This window comes from Leptinotarsa decemlineata, unplaced genomic scaffold (assembly GCF_025532065.1).
Source record: "Leptinotarsa decemlineata unplaced genomic scaffold, Ldec_3_MD MMD2_P_RNA_scaffold_6, whole genome shotgun sequence".
Classification (NCBI taxonomy): Eukaryota; Metazoa; Arthropoda; class Insecta; order Coleoptera; family Chrysomelidae; genus Leptinotarsa; species Leptinotarsa decemlineata.
The window spans coordinates 3,962,493-3,976,969 of NW_027412533.1; the positions used below are offsets into that span (position 1 = coordinate 3,962,493).

The 14,477-nt window shown below is 36.1% G+C and overlaps 2 protein-coding genes across 2 annotated transcripts in view; one reads left to right on the plus strand and one right to left on the minus strand.

Annotated features, from left to right (window-relative positions):
* rk (G-protein coupled receptor rickets) overlaps positions 1 to 14,477 on the minus strand; it is a 453,352-nt gene that overhangs the window by 411,431 nt on the left and 27,444 nt on the right. The window lies entirely within an intron of this gene.
* On the plus strand, positions 4,022 to 4,795 carry LOC111505574 (uracil-DNA glycosylase). The gene has a single exon (XM_023160398.1). It carries the CDS (start codon positions 4,022 to 4,024, stop codon positions 4,793 to 4,795), a length of 774 nt encoding a protein of 257 aa, XP_023016166.1.

Sequence of the window (14,477 nt, forward strand, 5' to 3'; positions counted from 1 at the left end):
ATTTGAAAGAAGTCTTTTTTTATTACCACGCACGCCTGGTGCCTTATTTGTAACCCTCTTTTGCCCGCCTGCTGCCTTCCTTGGGCTTGGTAGCTGATGTTCAGGCTCCCTCTCCGGAATCGGAAAATATCGATGGTCATTTGGCTATGAAATCACGGATTTCAGCCTCAGTCACATTTATGGATTTTTCCGTCACTTGTACTGAGTATAGATTTGTGTTCTCAATACATAACTGTCTCTCTGAGGTCTTCTCTTTGAGGTCATCAGAGAAGAACATTTTGAAATATTCCATAGGTGACTTCATTACCTCCGGCAATGTGAAATTGTTGCCGGGTATGTCGACAGGAAAATTGAATTTTTCATTGGACCACTTGTAATCGTACTCTTTGGTTTTCTTTTTTTTGTGTCTCTTTGTATTTTTTTCTGAATTTTCCACATTTTGCCCATTCTGCTTCTTCCTGCTTCCTTTTTTTTTTTCTTGCTCTAAATTATCAGGATCTGTATTCTCTTTATTATTTTCTTTGCTATTATCACTACAATTGATACTCAGCGGAGTAAATATAGATTTGGGTGTTGGAGTGTATGTGAACTGAGGGATATTTTTGACAGGTGTCTTGAATACGAATGCTTCACAGTTATTGTCACCTCCTTACAAAACATCTTCGGTGTCGGTATAGCTCAGAATTGAATCTAATTCTTCAGCTACCGAATCAGGAATAGAGGGTGCTTCGGATGTATCAGAAGAATACTGTCACCGTTACCCTCAAAATTTTCTGCATCATCGTCGCTTGTTCCACCATCCGAATCAGAAGGTAGCAGTAAGGCTATTATCTTGTCTTTCCTTGTGGTCATTCTGTAAAAGTTTGAGTTTGAGTATTTATCACTCATGAATGTGTATTTTCTACAATTTGGGAATAACGAACTCATATTCAAAATTTGACAATGAAGGCAATAGGATACATATTAAGGTTCATATGAAATTGTGAGAACTTGGCAATGTGTATTATTGGATACAAAATAAATCTGACATGGACATTCGAGAAATTGGTAATGTGAACTATGGGATACATACAAAACAAATGCCTTTTTTCTACAAAAAAACTGAATTTGGTAACAACATTTTTATTTATTCTTACGGAGACAACATGTATCAACAAAACTTACATATTATTTTTCCCACAAAACTGATTTCTTGTGAAAACTAAGCAAAACTTAACCAGGCGCCAAGATCACGGGTTTCTCGCCGCGGTCATCTTAGTACATGATCGCCTAGTTCACATCCGCGTCGAGATGTGGCGTAAGTAGTTACCAATTCTTTTCAATTGAAGTGTATTTGAAACCATAGCAAGTTGAATTCACTCGATGAATGTCATTTCAATTGGCTGAATTATGTGGTTCGAATATTATGTATCTTATAGATCGCATTGCAAAATTAAGGGTTAAACTATATTTATTCGTGTGTGTTTCCTTTTCGAGTAGTGACGTTCACATAATTGTTCACAAATTTTATCAGTTTTTCAAAATTCTATATTCGAGAAAAGGAATGGAGGTTCCCGACATGTCATCCAAATGGAGTATATTCTTAATCAATATTGTCATGTTGATTCACAGCTTTCTACATGATCCAGGGTGATAAAAATGGTTATAATACAATAGTTCACAGTTATTGCTTTAATCAAATCAATAGAAACATCAGGAATGTGATGAAAAAAATTTTGGTATTTGCACTCATTAATGATCGATATTATCATCTCGAATTGACGATTTTATTATCAGTAGTAGGTGGTTTTATTTGATATTATATTCTTATAATTTTCATTCTAAGAAATCGTACTTTGACGTGATATGAAACATAATATCACGTCATATCTTATAATATCATGGTCTATGTTCAGAATTTGTAACAAGCTGTTTTTACCAGGGGCAGAATTTCCTCGAAATTTTGAAAAAGAAATGGATATATCTAAGCTGCATCACAACAAAACTTAGATAAGGTCGATTTTCGATTGAACTGCCATACCTTCCTCCCTACGCCTTTGAATACGGAAAAAAGTGATTTTTTATGAGAAATTCATTCACGTAACTTATCATTATGGTGTCTTCTTGCGGAAAAAAACATAACTATTTCGTTTTTTTACAAAAAAAAAGGATGAGAGAATCTTCCAATGAATATTCCTTTCTTTGGAAGATTCTCTCATCCCCTTTTTTTTTGTATCAGATGGAGTAATGGAGTAGTAGAAAGCCAAAAACTTTCTTTCCCAAAAAAATTAATCACTCCTAAAAATATAACCCCTTCAATTCAAACTATTTCGTATTTCAAATTATGATTCTTCATTAGAAAAGTGGAAAAAGATAAAAATTGAAAAAAAATACATTTTATCAACACATTAATTCACAGTATTCTCCATTAACTGCCATACATGAGTATAGGTAAGTTTCGAAACGTCTAATATTTCGGAGTAACATAATGACATTGTTTTTCCCGCAAGAGAAGCACCAAAATAAAAATTATCGTAATAAACAGTCATGTAGATGGCATACTAATAAAATTATCTCTCTGATGATGTATCACACTCAGTAGTTTCCCTATTCAAATTATAAAGATAAAGATTACCAAGGGGCAAAGAAAAAGGTAGAAAACTTGAGGTTATGATGCAAAGATGACCAATATAGTAATAGAAAGTAATGTTACTTCAAAAGCGACTGAGTGAGTAACTTTGCTCACCAGATATAAATTCCTAGGAAAAAATATTATGGAATCAAATTTGTGAAGCATATTAATCAGTCGGGTTTAAAAAAAAATCTATTTGAAATATGTTTTTCCGTTAACCAGCTGTCGCACCCCTACGAACGACAACCCTCAGAAGTCTGAACTTGGACGAGCTAAGGATTAACGAGGTCTTACCTTTTAATGTGTGATCGTCCAACACGGGTTGGACGATAGCAAGTGAAAATCGATCGTTCAGACTGCGGCTTGAACCACCGACCAACACGGCAGTCATTTCGAGTGAGTGAACAAAGCACCCACGTCGAATCGCCTGGCTACCGACCGACCATTCAGAAAATACAAAACAACTCATTTAAGAGGAACTGAAAGACTGGAAGAAGTTACCCCAAAACACATTAAAAATTAGAAGCAAGCAGAGACGAAGTGAATACTGTATAATGATGAGAGAAGAATGTTCTTCCCTATTGAATATGTAGTGATTACGTTGTGCTAGTGATATAAACTGTTGGTTTTATCATTTATCTTTCAATAAATATTCAGATATAATCCAACTTATTTTCTAATGAAGACATTTTTTTCTCGGTTGGGCGTATTATTCAGCTTATTTTCTTGAATCTGAGTGTGAGAGTATCCAATTGTCATTTTGAGAAATTACTTTTTCATTTCAGAAGGAGTTAACTCATGAAGCAATGTTTCAATTGCTCTCATCAACAATCGTCTTTTGGTGATGATGGATTTGTATGTGATAATTATTCTTAACTACTTAGAACTCTTTACAAATATCACTACCTGTCTGATAGCATCGTAGTTTCGAATCACTTGTTATGTTGTTATATACGCTGGTAAGTATGGTTCAACTTACATCGATATTTAGTACATATTTCTAAACTACAAACAATCTGAACATGCAATCCAAAACCAATGGACTTGTTGAAATGACTTCTGGGATTTCCTGATCCAACGCAAAATCATCCATTTATAGTATCCATATATGAATATGCTGTTGCTTGCATTGAGGAATGGCAGAAATATTAGGAGCACCAGTTCCATCTACACATTGAAAGGTTACAAGAAAGAGGTGTAGGCTGTGTAGATTTTTCACAGCTCTCGAATTTAAACATATATTTTCATAATGGTCACCCTAATTTTTTTTTATGATTTCAACATCGAATCTCAATCCCAAACTGTATTTGAGATTCTAAATATCATTGATCGTATAATGTATTGATTAGATTAAACTGTATCCTTTATAAATATATGGCGACTCATTAATGATGAGTTAGTTTCATCAAAATGAGTGAAAACGCATCATCGATTGCGTACTTCTGTGCAAAATATCCCAACGTCGTTATTGAAAATTCCATCAATCCTAATTGGTATCCGCTACTCAATTCAGTTTTCGAGCAGAATGAGGAAAACTTGACACAGCTGAACTATTTTCTTGCGAATATTCTGGAACTGGTGAATCCTGCGAAGGAACATATCTGGGCTTTCACTAGATTCTGCAATCCAGATGAAGTTAAAGTAGTGATCATTGGGCAGGATCCATATCCTACACCAGAGTTGAAAAATTCCATGGGCTTCAGTGTGAACCGTCCAAATAACCTCATACCACCATCATTGCAGAAGGTTCTCGATGAGGTTCAGAGAGATATATCTAACTCTCGGTTTGCTCCCTCTTTAAGGGGATATCCCCCACAACATGGATGTTTGGAAAACTGGGCCAGACAGGGAGTTGTTCTCTTGGATGCTGTACTAACTGTGACGCAAAACAATCCGCAGTCTCACAGATTTAGAGGCTGGGAGAAAATAGTTGGTTCCATCATCATGTACTTACAAAATATCGCAAAACATAATGGAAGATTCATAATTTTCATGTTATGGGGAAGAGTTGCTTGGAAAATGAAGGAATACGTTAACGTTAATGGAGACAGTAAGGTTCTCCTTGCAGGTGATCCGTCATCTGATGATGAGATGAACGACTTTATGGGATGTGAACATTTTTCTATCGCCAATGAAATCCTGATCCGTGCTGGACTACAACCAGTGGACTGGTCTCTGGAGTGAAGATTTTATGCAACATATATTATATTATTATTATGACACTATTACTCAATTTATCATTTATAATATAAAATAGATGCTTCTTATATTAATTGTAGAGTTATAAGTGTATAAACAATGATACTTTTTATTATAGAAAAATGTAATGTAATGTAAAATATTTCACAATTATTTTCAGAAATTCCAGAACGTCCCATATGAAATAATGTAAATGTTGAAATATGTTTGTAACTTTTATTGAGTATTGGACTGATTCATTTTCAACCTGATCATAAGAGTTTGTTGAATAGCTGATACTCCTCTCTCATGAACTGTAGACTTGAATATCGAGAAATCATTTAGCAAGAGTACAATTGTGAATTCAAGAAGAATATTCGTCAATTTCAACTTCTCAAAAGGGAACTGATCAAAAGTTCATTGTTTTCCATATGAACCAAAATGGACTCAGCCTTCAACAGAGGCTGTCCAATGAATCCTACCAATACTGTAAACGATGTTGATTTATGTGACGTTTTAAATAGCCAACTTGAGGTGAGTGTATTCCATATAAACGCACAGTGTTTGTCGAATAAAATAGAAATGTTTGATTTGATGCTGTCAGAATTGCCTTTCGACATTGTTTGCGTGTCTGAACACTGGCAGACTGAAAATAATCTGTCCATCATCAACTTGGATAGCTACCTCCTGGCAGCTTATTATTGCAGGACTCGTTTAAGTAGAGGTGGCACTGCAATTTATACAAAATCGGGACTAAGATATCTGACCTTAGACTTGTCTGCATTCAACGCAGAATAAAATGCCGAATTTTGTGCAATAGTTCTGATTGATATTAAACTAGTCGTTTTAACAGTTTACAAATCACCAAAAGGCAATGTAGAGGATTTTTTGGAGAGTTTTGAAGGTGCCATTGGTGTGGAGGCAGAGTCTGGTTTGGATGTAGTTATAACGGGTGATATAAATATCGATCTAAATCATTTATCATCCTCTGGTAAAAAATTAAAAGATTTATTGACATCCTTTGGTTTCGCAGCTACTATTAATGATTACACCAGAGTAACAGCTGCATCGGCTTCCTGCATTGACAACATTTTTACCAACTTGAACAACCATGTTTTCACGGCTGGTGTCTGGGAACCATGTATTTCAGATCACAGAGCACAAGTAATTGCTATAAATAGAAAAAAACCTTTTTCCAAATAAACCTTTAGTTAAAAGGTTTTTTTCAAAAAATGGCATATGTAGGCTAAGAAATCCCTCTTGAATATGGACTGGTCTATTTTTGAAGCCAATCGAGATGTTAACTACTTATCTCATTTTATAACAAACACCTTTAGACAGCTGATCGTTGATATTTTTCCTCTGAAAAAATGCCGTGAAAAAGTCAGGAAATCTCCAGTAAATTGGTTTGATGATTCTTTGAGGGAAAAAAGAGACAAACTCTCCACTCTCAAAGCTATTTCAGAGGTCAGCAAAAAACCTGTCGACATTGCTGTCTTCAGGAGTTTCAAGAAAGATTATAATAAACAATTAAAAAACAGCAAATGATTAGCTTATGACAATTTCATTTCGTCAGCTAAGAATAAGTGTAAAGCGTCATGGAAAATTGTAAATTTCGAAAGAAATAAAAATAAAAATGCAAGCAACCTCCAAGATGACTCCTTGTCTGCTGAGACTTTCAATGAATTTTTTGTTGAAATTGCCGCTAACATAATAAAGTCAATTCCTGCAACGGCGGACACGGAACTCTTAAACTATCGTTATTTCCCTACCCCAAACAGTTCATTCTTTCTATCTCCGGTCACAGAACATGAAGTCCTAACTACCATGAATAGTCTAAACAACTCAGGTTGCTTGGATTCTTACGAACTGAACAGCTTCGTCATCAAGGAAGTAGCTGATATAATTGTAAAGCATATCACCTCCCTCATAAATCTGATTTTCTTGTCCGGTATCTACCCGGATGCTTTCAAAATATCAAAAGTCTTACCTCTTCATAAAAAAGGGAACCTTTCGGATACGAATAATTATCGACCAATAACTATCATCTCTATCTTCACTAAAATAATCGAGACTCTCCTGAAACAGCGACTATACAACTATTTTGAACAAAACAGGTTTTTTACCCACTCACAATTCGGATTCAGAAGAGAGAGATCAACATCGCAAGCTGTTCTCAAGGTGGTGAGTGATGTGGTCGAGGGCCTTGAGGAGGGCAAGATAACCGCCATCACACTCTGCGACCTATCTAAGGCGTTTGATTGCATCTCTCACTCTATTCTTCTGGATAAGCTGCAGTTCTATGGAATAAGAGGTGTAGCTTTATCGCTTATTGCCTCATATTTAACAAATCGTTTACAAGCTGTCACATATAACAGCTGTACATCTAATTATAAACCTATCAAACATGGAGTGCCCCAGGGCTCAGTCCTCGGCCCTCTATTGTTCATCATTTACATCAATGATCTACCTAATTTTTTACATCCCTATAAGTCAGTTTCATTTGCTGACGATACTACGCTCATCTTTTCAGGTGACACCTTGCCGGATTTGCAACAGTCTGTAAAAATTTCACTCTCAAGTGCTGAAACGTGGTTTTCATTAAATAAACTGAAACTGAATAATGAAAAAACAAAGAATCTCACCTTTTGTTTGTCTAGTACTATGTCGAGTGATAACAGTGTGAAATTGTTAGGCATAAACCTAGATAGTAAATTATCTTGGCAAAATCATACGGATGACCTACGAGGTAAATTGGCCAGCTCAATTTTTTTGCTTCGTCAACTGAAGCCAATTACAAGTTTTCCAACACTCAAAAATGTATATTTTTCATTATTTCACTCTGTCATTACTTGTGGGATTGTACTCTGGGGGAACGCCTCTAGTGCTGTAGATATTTTCCGACTTCAAAAAAAGCAATCAGGATACTTGCCAATGTGAGTTTTCGTGATCACTGCCAGCCCCTTTTTGCCCAATTACGCATTTTGCCTTTGCCTTCATTATTCATTTTCTCGGTTCTGCTCGAGATCCACAAAAATCGAATGTGTCTGCGCAAACAATCTGATATTCACAATCATTATACCAGAGCTGCAGGCAATATTCGTACTGATCGTTTTCGCTTAACCAAATCACAGAAAAACTCTCTAAATTATAATCTTTACAACCTGTTACCGCAGGAATACAAAATCCTATCAAACAATAAATTCAAGAAGCGCTTAAAAGAATTTTTACTAACTAATTGTTTTTATTCTGTCAGTGATTTCATGGAGCATTTTCGACATCGCTAGTGTATTTCTATGGAATGCACTCGCCACTGCGACACTTTACAATAGCTAGTAGTAGTGTACTATATTTTAAAATTTTATTTTATCTTATTTTGTTTCTCTATGTGTTGTACTCTTTTTAGATATTATTTGGACTTACTACAAACATTATGTAATGTAAGGTAGTCAATAAACTTTCATTCATTCATTCATTCATTCATTCATGGATATGATCACATTTTTGTTTACTTGAACGAATATTCAGTAAGTCTGAAATATATGAAATGAGGGAAAGACATTTTTTGGCCTTCTACTTCTCCATCTTGATAGAAAGGAAGGAAGCAATCAATTTCGAAAATTTACTCTAAACAAAGATGTGTAGATCATGCAAAGAAGTAACTTCAGACACAAACTGGATTGAGGACTGCGACGAAAAGTGTGTCTGACAGACTATCTGATCTAACTCGTTTCATATAACATTTAGTACATATCCAATTTTGGAGACTAGTGTGGCTCAATACTTATTGAAGAACGGTCTTAGACTGAATATACACTATATATGTACAACAACACAGTAGCCCTAGATATACATTTTTCGAAATCAAAATTGAAAACTTTTTCAGTTGATGAAAATTGCTACCCTCAGAAAGAGTTTCAAAAACGACCTTATCTTATCTATTTCCATGCAGTTTTTGTTTTTCTCCACCGTGTTATTTGCTTCGATAATTTTTTTGCTTTGATTTTTTCCTTGTTTTTATATATATAAGTATGTTTTATCTCCTGGACGTTTTTTTCAGCCCACGTTTGTGCTGATGAGGCCCAATCCTCCGAAACACCCATACATTCAGGAGGGCACGCCAGCATTATCAAACAACAACCACTCATCACACCGTGTGGTGAGTGATCATTGTGTTCGAGAATCACGTGCCCTAAGTAAGCGCAGTGAGCCAATAATGACAGCTTTCTGCAATTGTCCGACTGAGATTCCGGCCTTAGTGCGGCAAGCCGGAATGATTTCGAGAGTAGTGAGGGCATCATTCCACCAAGGAATCCAATAATCAGAACAACCATTTTGTCTGTCTCACCAGGAGCTGAAAACTCCACGACAAATAATGTCGTACTCTGGTGGTCGAGAAATACTACATCTGGCTCATTAGCTTGTATGAACCTGAGGGTGGGAAACAAATAGTTTCGATAAATTTGGCACTACTCGTTTCCCACAAAGGATCCAATATCCCCCGGAGTGTAAGGCAACACTTGTATCTCGTCAATACCGTAAGAGTGACATTGGTGGTAATAAAGCACTCGAAGGGCTGCGTTATGTCGATATATATATATATATATATATATATATATATATATATATATATATATATATATATATATATATATATATATATACGCCACTGCAGTACTCTGAGATGTTGAAGACTTGAAGAAGACCCCATGCATTGGCTCATCCTTGTGTTGCCGCAGAAGTGAAGTGATCTATTATATGGGCCTTTTGCTGAACGGATTTCAGCTCGGTGACAAAGGAGAGTTAGGATGATTGAAAGCAAAGAACTTGACAATCAGAAAATTAGGAATATACTGCTTGTCAATCACAACAGGGCTAAATCTTCCTGGTCGGTACCTAGAGCTGTTGATCAGAACTTTACAAAATCCACAATTCCACCACTATCACAAGCGGGTGGTTCAATTGAAATAGCAAATCTACTAGCTGAACAATTTTCGTCCTACTCCACAATTGATTTTCTGGGAAAGGCACCATCCACCATTCCCACACTAGAGTCCACAATGCCGGAAATTATTTTTCGACAGCGTCTAGTTAGGCGAATTTTGAAACAGCTCAATATCAACAAGGCGTTTGGCCCTAATGAAGTGTCCGTCATCATACTTAAAAAGTGCGCAAATGAACTCGCACCAGCATTTTGCAGACTTTTCAACCCGTCTTACAAGAAAGGGGATTTCCCTTCTTGTTGAAAGATTGCTCGCGTTCAGCCTATTCCCAAAAAGAGCAAGAAAAATCTTTAAAATAACTATAGACTAGACGCTTTGCTATCAGTGATATCAAAAATCATGGAGAAAGTCGTAAACTACCATATCCTCAAATATTTGGAAGGCTTCAACATCTTGAGCAATCGTCAGTATGGCTTTCGGAAACGAAGATCAACATGCGACCTTCTATCAACCACGTGTGGCATGAGGCCAAATTTTGATGCTACGGTTTGTCGGAGTCATTTTCCTGTATAATTCTTCGGCTTTCTGAAAGAACGTTCCCTGCAAGTGGCCGTCGATGGATATCTCTCGAATACCTTCACCATCAACGCTGGTGTTCCCAAGGGATCCATATTCTCTCCAACTCTCTTTTTATTGTATATCAACGACTTATTGGGGAAAAACAAGAATTCAATATATCGCTTTGCTGACGACAGCACACTTGTCTCGTCATTCCATTTGGATTCCAGGACATCGGCTACGGAGGCATATCTTTACCGGCAGCAAAAGGTTGCATATCTTAATGAGGATCTAGAAGTGAACCAGGTTCAATTCAATGCCACAAAAACCCAGGCATCGGTTTTCTCCAAGAAGATGAATGTCTCCGAACCGGATAAAATAATGTCAGGTCAGACAATTCCGCTTTCTGCTTCGATAAGTTTGTTGGGGGTTGAAATGAACATCGATATGTCTTGGCACAATAATGTCACTGTAATTGCAAAGCCTGCTTCTTAAAAGCTTGAAACACTGTTCCGAACCAGAAAACTGTACACACCTCAGCAACTTTTGATGCTCTATAAAGTTCAGATCAGACCTTTTTTGGAGGATTATTCTCATGTATGGAGCCCTGCCCCCCAACATACCCTGTAGTTGCTGGATTCCATCCAGAAAATAGCCATCCGCCTGATTGGAGACGCGAACATCACTTGCAACCTTGATAGTGTGGAACATAGGAGAATGGTTGGAGATTTCTCTCTTTTATAGATACTTTCACGTGAAGGGTTCAAGTGACTTGGCATATTTGGTTCCACCAAGAGCGGTACATATCAGAAAGAAATACACGACGGATTGTGGTTTAACTCAGTACACTTCGAACTTCACTGTTTAAGAACTCTTTCATATGGACAACTGTGTTCATGTGGAATAATCTTCCTGAGAACGTTTTTCGGAATGGATTTGATCTCCATCCATTCAAATCCAATGTGAATCGCTACTTTCGCACAGGCACCGCTCTGAGAGTGGCTCAAGGATTTATCTGTAGTGCTTGTGTTTTGTCCTCAAAGAAAGAACCTATTGGTATACACAATATAATTTATTATTTTATAAAAAAGCATTTCTGATGGAACCAGAATTCGGAAGGCAATATATCACAATATATTATATTCAAAAATTCTAAATTTATATGATCAAATAACCCAGTGCATTGATATCTGAGACTTTTATATAATAACTTTGCCATTTCATCTCAAACTTCTGATAAAAGCTTGATGTGACAGACACTGATGTCGAAAACTTGCTGCTGAAACCATCCAGAATGCTCAGTTATTCTTCCTGAACAAAGACACGAGAATTCCGTTCATTAGTATACTTTATTCATTTGAATATCATTTTGAGTTCATATGATATCTTTAATGTTTTGGTAGTGCTATTTCAATCATATCTTCGAAGTGTTTTGAATTATTATTTTGTGCATATAAGATGCTTTCGAAACATTTCGAATATAAGAAAGAAACAATCAAGTGTCTGGTGCCTGATTACTAGAGCCTTACTTCTTACTAGCGAAATAGAAATATCAAAGAGTAATTCAAAATATAATATGAATATTATAAGAGGACTAAATTGTCTTGTCATGTCTTGACCAAGATGACTCGAATTGTCTTTCAAAAGAAAAATCACCTGTTTCATTCGAGACTGAGCAAGATGAAACAAGTGACGAGAATCTCTTGTTTTGATGGCACTAAGAATCTCACATTGAGGCATTTCTCGAGCAATTTCATTGATTATGGACGAACTCGTGTTGTCTTTTTCGTGACATTTCCTCACCGTACTAAAATAGTGTGGTCTACAAAAATGTGTGATTATGCGGCTGATTTTACTCATTAACCTGCTAACATCACAGACCAAAGAAAACTATTGAATGGAGGGCACGGTTATATGTATACGAGTTGTCTACTAATTCAACAGCAATTATACTTTATTTCAAATATCACAATGGTATTATGAAGATTTCTCAATTGAAATAATTTATGTGAGAAAAATGTTAAATCGACATTTTCATAGGAGCAAGTACGAACAATATGCCCCAATATAAGTGTAATCAATCCATAATTTCCACTACTCTAATTGAAAATACAGTACAGAACAACGGTCTTAGGAAATGAAATTTGTCAATATTTTCTTGGTGGTGTGATTCCCACGTAGATATAATAAATGTGCTATCTTATCGTATTAGATAAAGCATAAGTGTTCAGAGAATTGATGGCATTTGTTATTGCATAGGAGTGATAATATAATAATTAAGTTGATGGATTTCGTAATTGATGTATGATTTTATCGAAAATTATAGAAATATTTTTATCTGTTGTTCATACTAATCAGAAATATTCAAATTGTCAAAAGTGCTTTGTTTTATGCGATGCATGGATGGATTGATGGAAATTGAAGATCAATAAATACTTCGATTTCGACATCGAGTTCTATCATGACATCATCAAAAATATAAATAATCTATGAAATAAGTTTGAAAAAATTGTGTTTCTTTTTCACTTAGTAGCTGCCGTTCTTACGCGAACGACAACTAAAGTCTGTATATGTGAAAACTAACAATCTACAAGGTCTTATCTTTCAACATGAAGTCGCTATAGTAGTGCAGACTTTTCAAAAATGTTATTATTTTTTTATAATAATCAGGATGAATCATCTAAGAAAGTAGCGCAAGGCAGAACTGCCAGGGAAAAAATTAAATAAAACTGTAAAAAAATTAGTGAGGAGGACAAGTTCTAACTCAAAAAAATGGCGAAACCAACACTTGCAGAGATTTCATCTTCGTTGCACTTAGAGTCTATTCAGAAAAAGAATTGAAATATTTTGGTGGAAGTGTAGATGTGCTGATTGTTTCAAGAACTATGCTATTGATATAATGGGAGCTAAAAATCAGTTTATTATGGGTTAATATCAGAAAACCATGAATCTCATCCATTATATGAACGTACTAAGAATCAGTCAATTACCTGTTTCACCAATATCCTTTTTGAAATACATCCGTAGAATTGCAATTTCATTTCATTATAAAGATGAATCAGAAAAAGATTTCAACAGTCTATATTCATCCGATTAATTGAAAACCTGCTCAGTTCGAGCATAAACGAAGTTGGTGAAGTTCACTCTCATACGCATCTACCAGCCAGAAACAGATATCAAATATACAAATTTCAAACTGTAACGAAATCCTTCGTCTGAGTTTGAGTATCTGATATCATTTTCAGACCAGCAGACTAAGACACCAACGTACTAGCTTGAGAGATACTCTTTCGAAACGATATCTGGAAATGATAATATTAGCACTGGAATATTAGCAGAATCAGTCATCAAATACTCAAACTGCATTGAGGCATAGGAAAAAATGGGGAAGGAGGAACATACACCAAGAAGCATAAATGATTTGGCATAAAGATACGAAACCATATTATCGTATATGAGATATTTTGAAAATCCGACTAGCTAATTTTTCAATTATTGCTTGTATTAGAAAGATGCTACTCTTGAGAAATTTATTATTCATATCTGAGCTTGATCAAGTATGTTACCTATTTTCTCGAGAATCTGAACAAAACTCAGGCAATACCCATGGGAAGAATAATATTTTTCCGGCCACAGAAGTGGAAATTTCTGAAGGGGAGATCGACTGGAAACCGCGAGTTTGTGGTCTTACCGAAGCAGACTCACTTTGACAACGCACATCGAAATCGTGAGAACCAAGATACTGGGGTTGATTTGCAATTTGTGCTCCTTAATCAAACTAAAATCAAAACTCAACCTTGAAAACAAGGTTTTGATTTACAACAGGATGTTCGAGCCTGCCGTCATGTATGCTTCAGGCGTCTGGGGACAAACCACACCGACGAACATCTCCAAGCAGGAAATACTGTGGAATAAAATACTACGGATGATAGTGAATGTTCCGTGGGTCGTGCGGAATGAAGCCATCCGCAGAGATTTGCAGCTGCCTTCCATTTAGCAGTCCATTCAGTCGAGGAATCGGCGAGCTCTCCATAATACGGAAACTCACTATGATCCCTTAGTTGGGGAAGTTTTAGATTATGCTCTAGACGACCTCTCCCGATACAGAATACCCCGACGCTTAGCCGAGTGAGGCTCTCATATCCTCCATTAACGGGTGAATACCTTTTTCACCAAACACCCACGTC

Coding starts and splice junctions, on each gene's coding strand:
- LOC111505574 (XM_023160398.1), top strand. CDS start 4,022: ATGAGTGAAAACGCATCATCGATTGCGTACTTCTGTGCAAAATATCCC.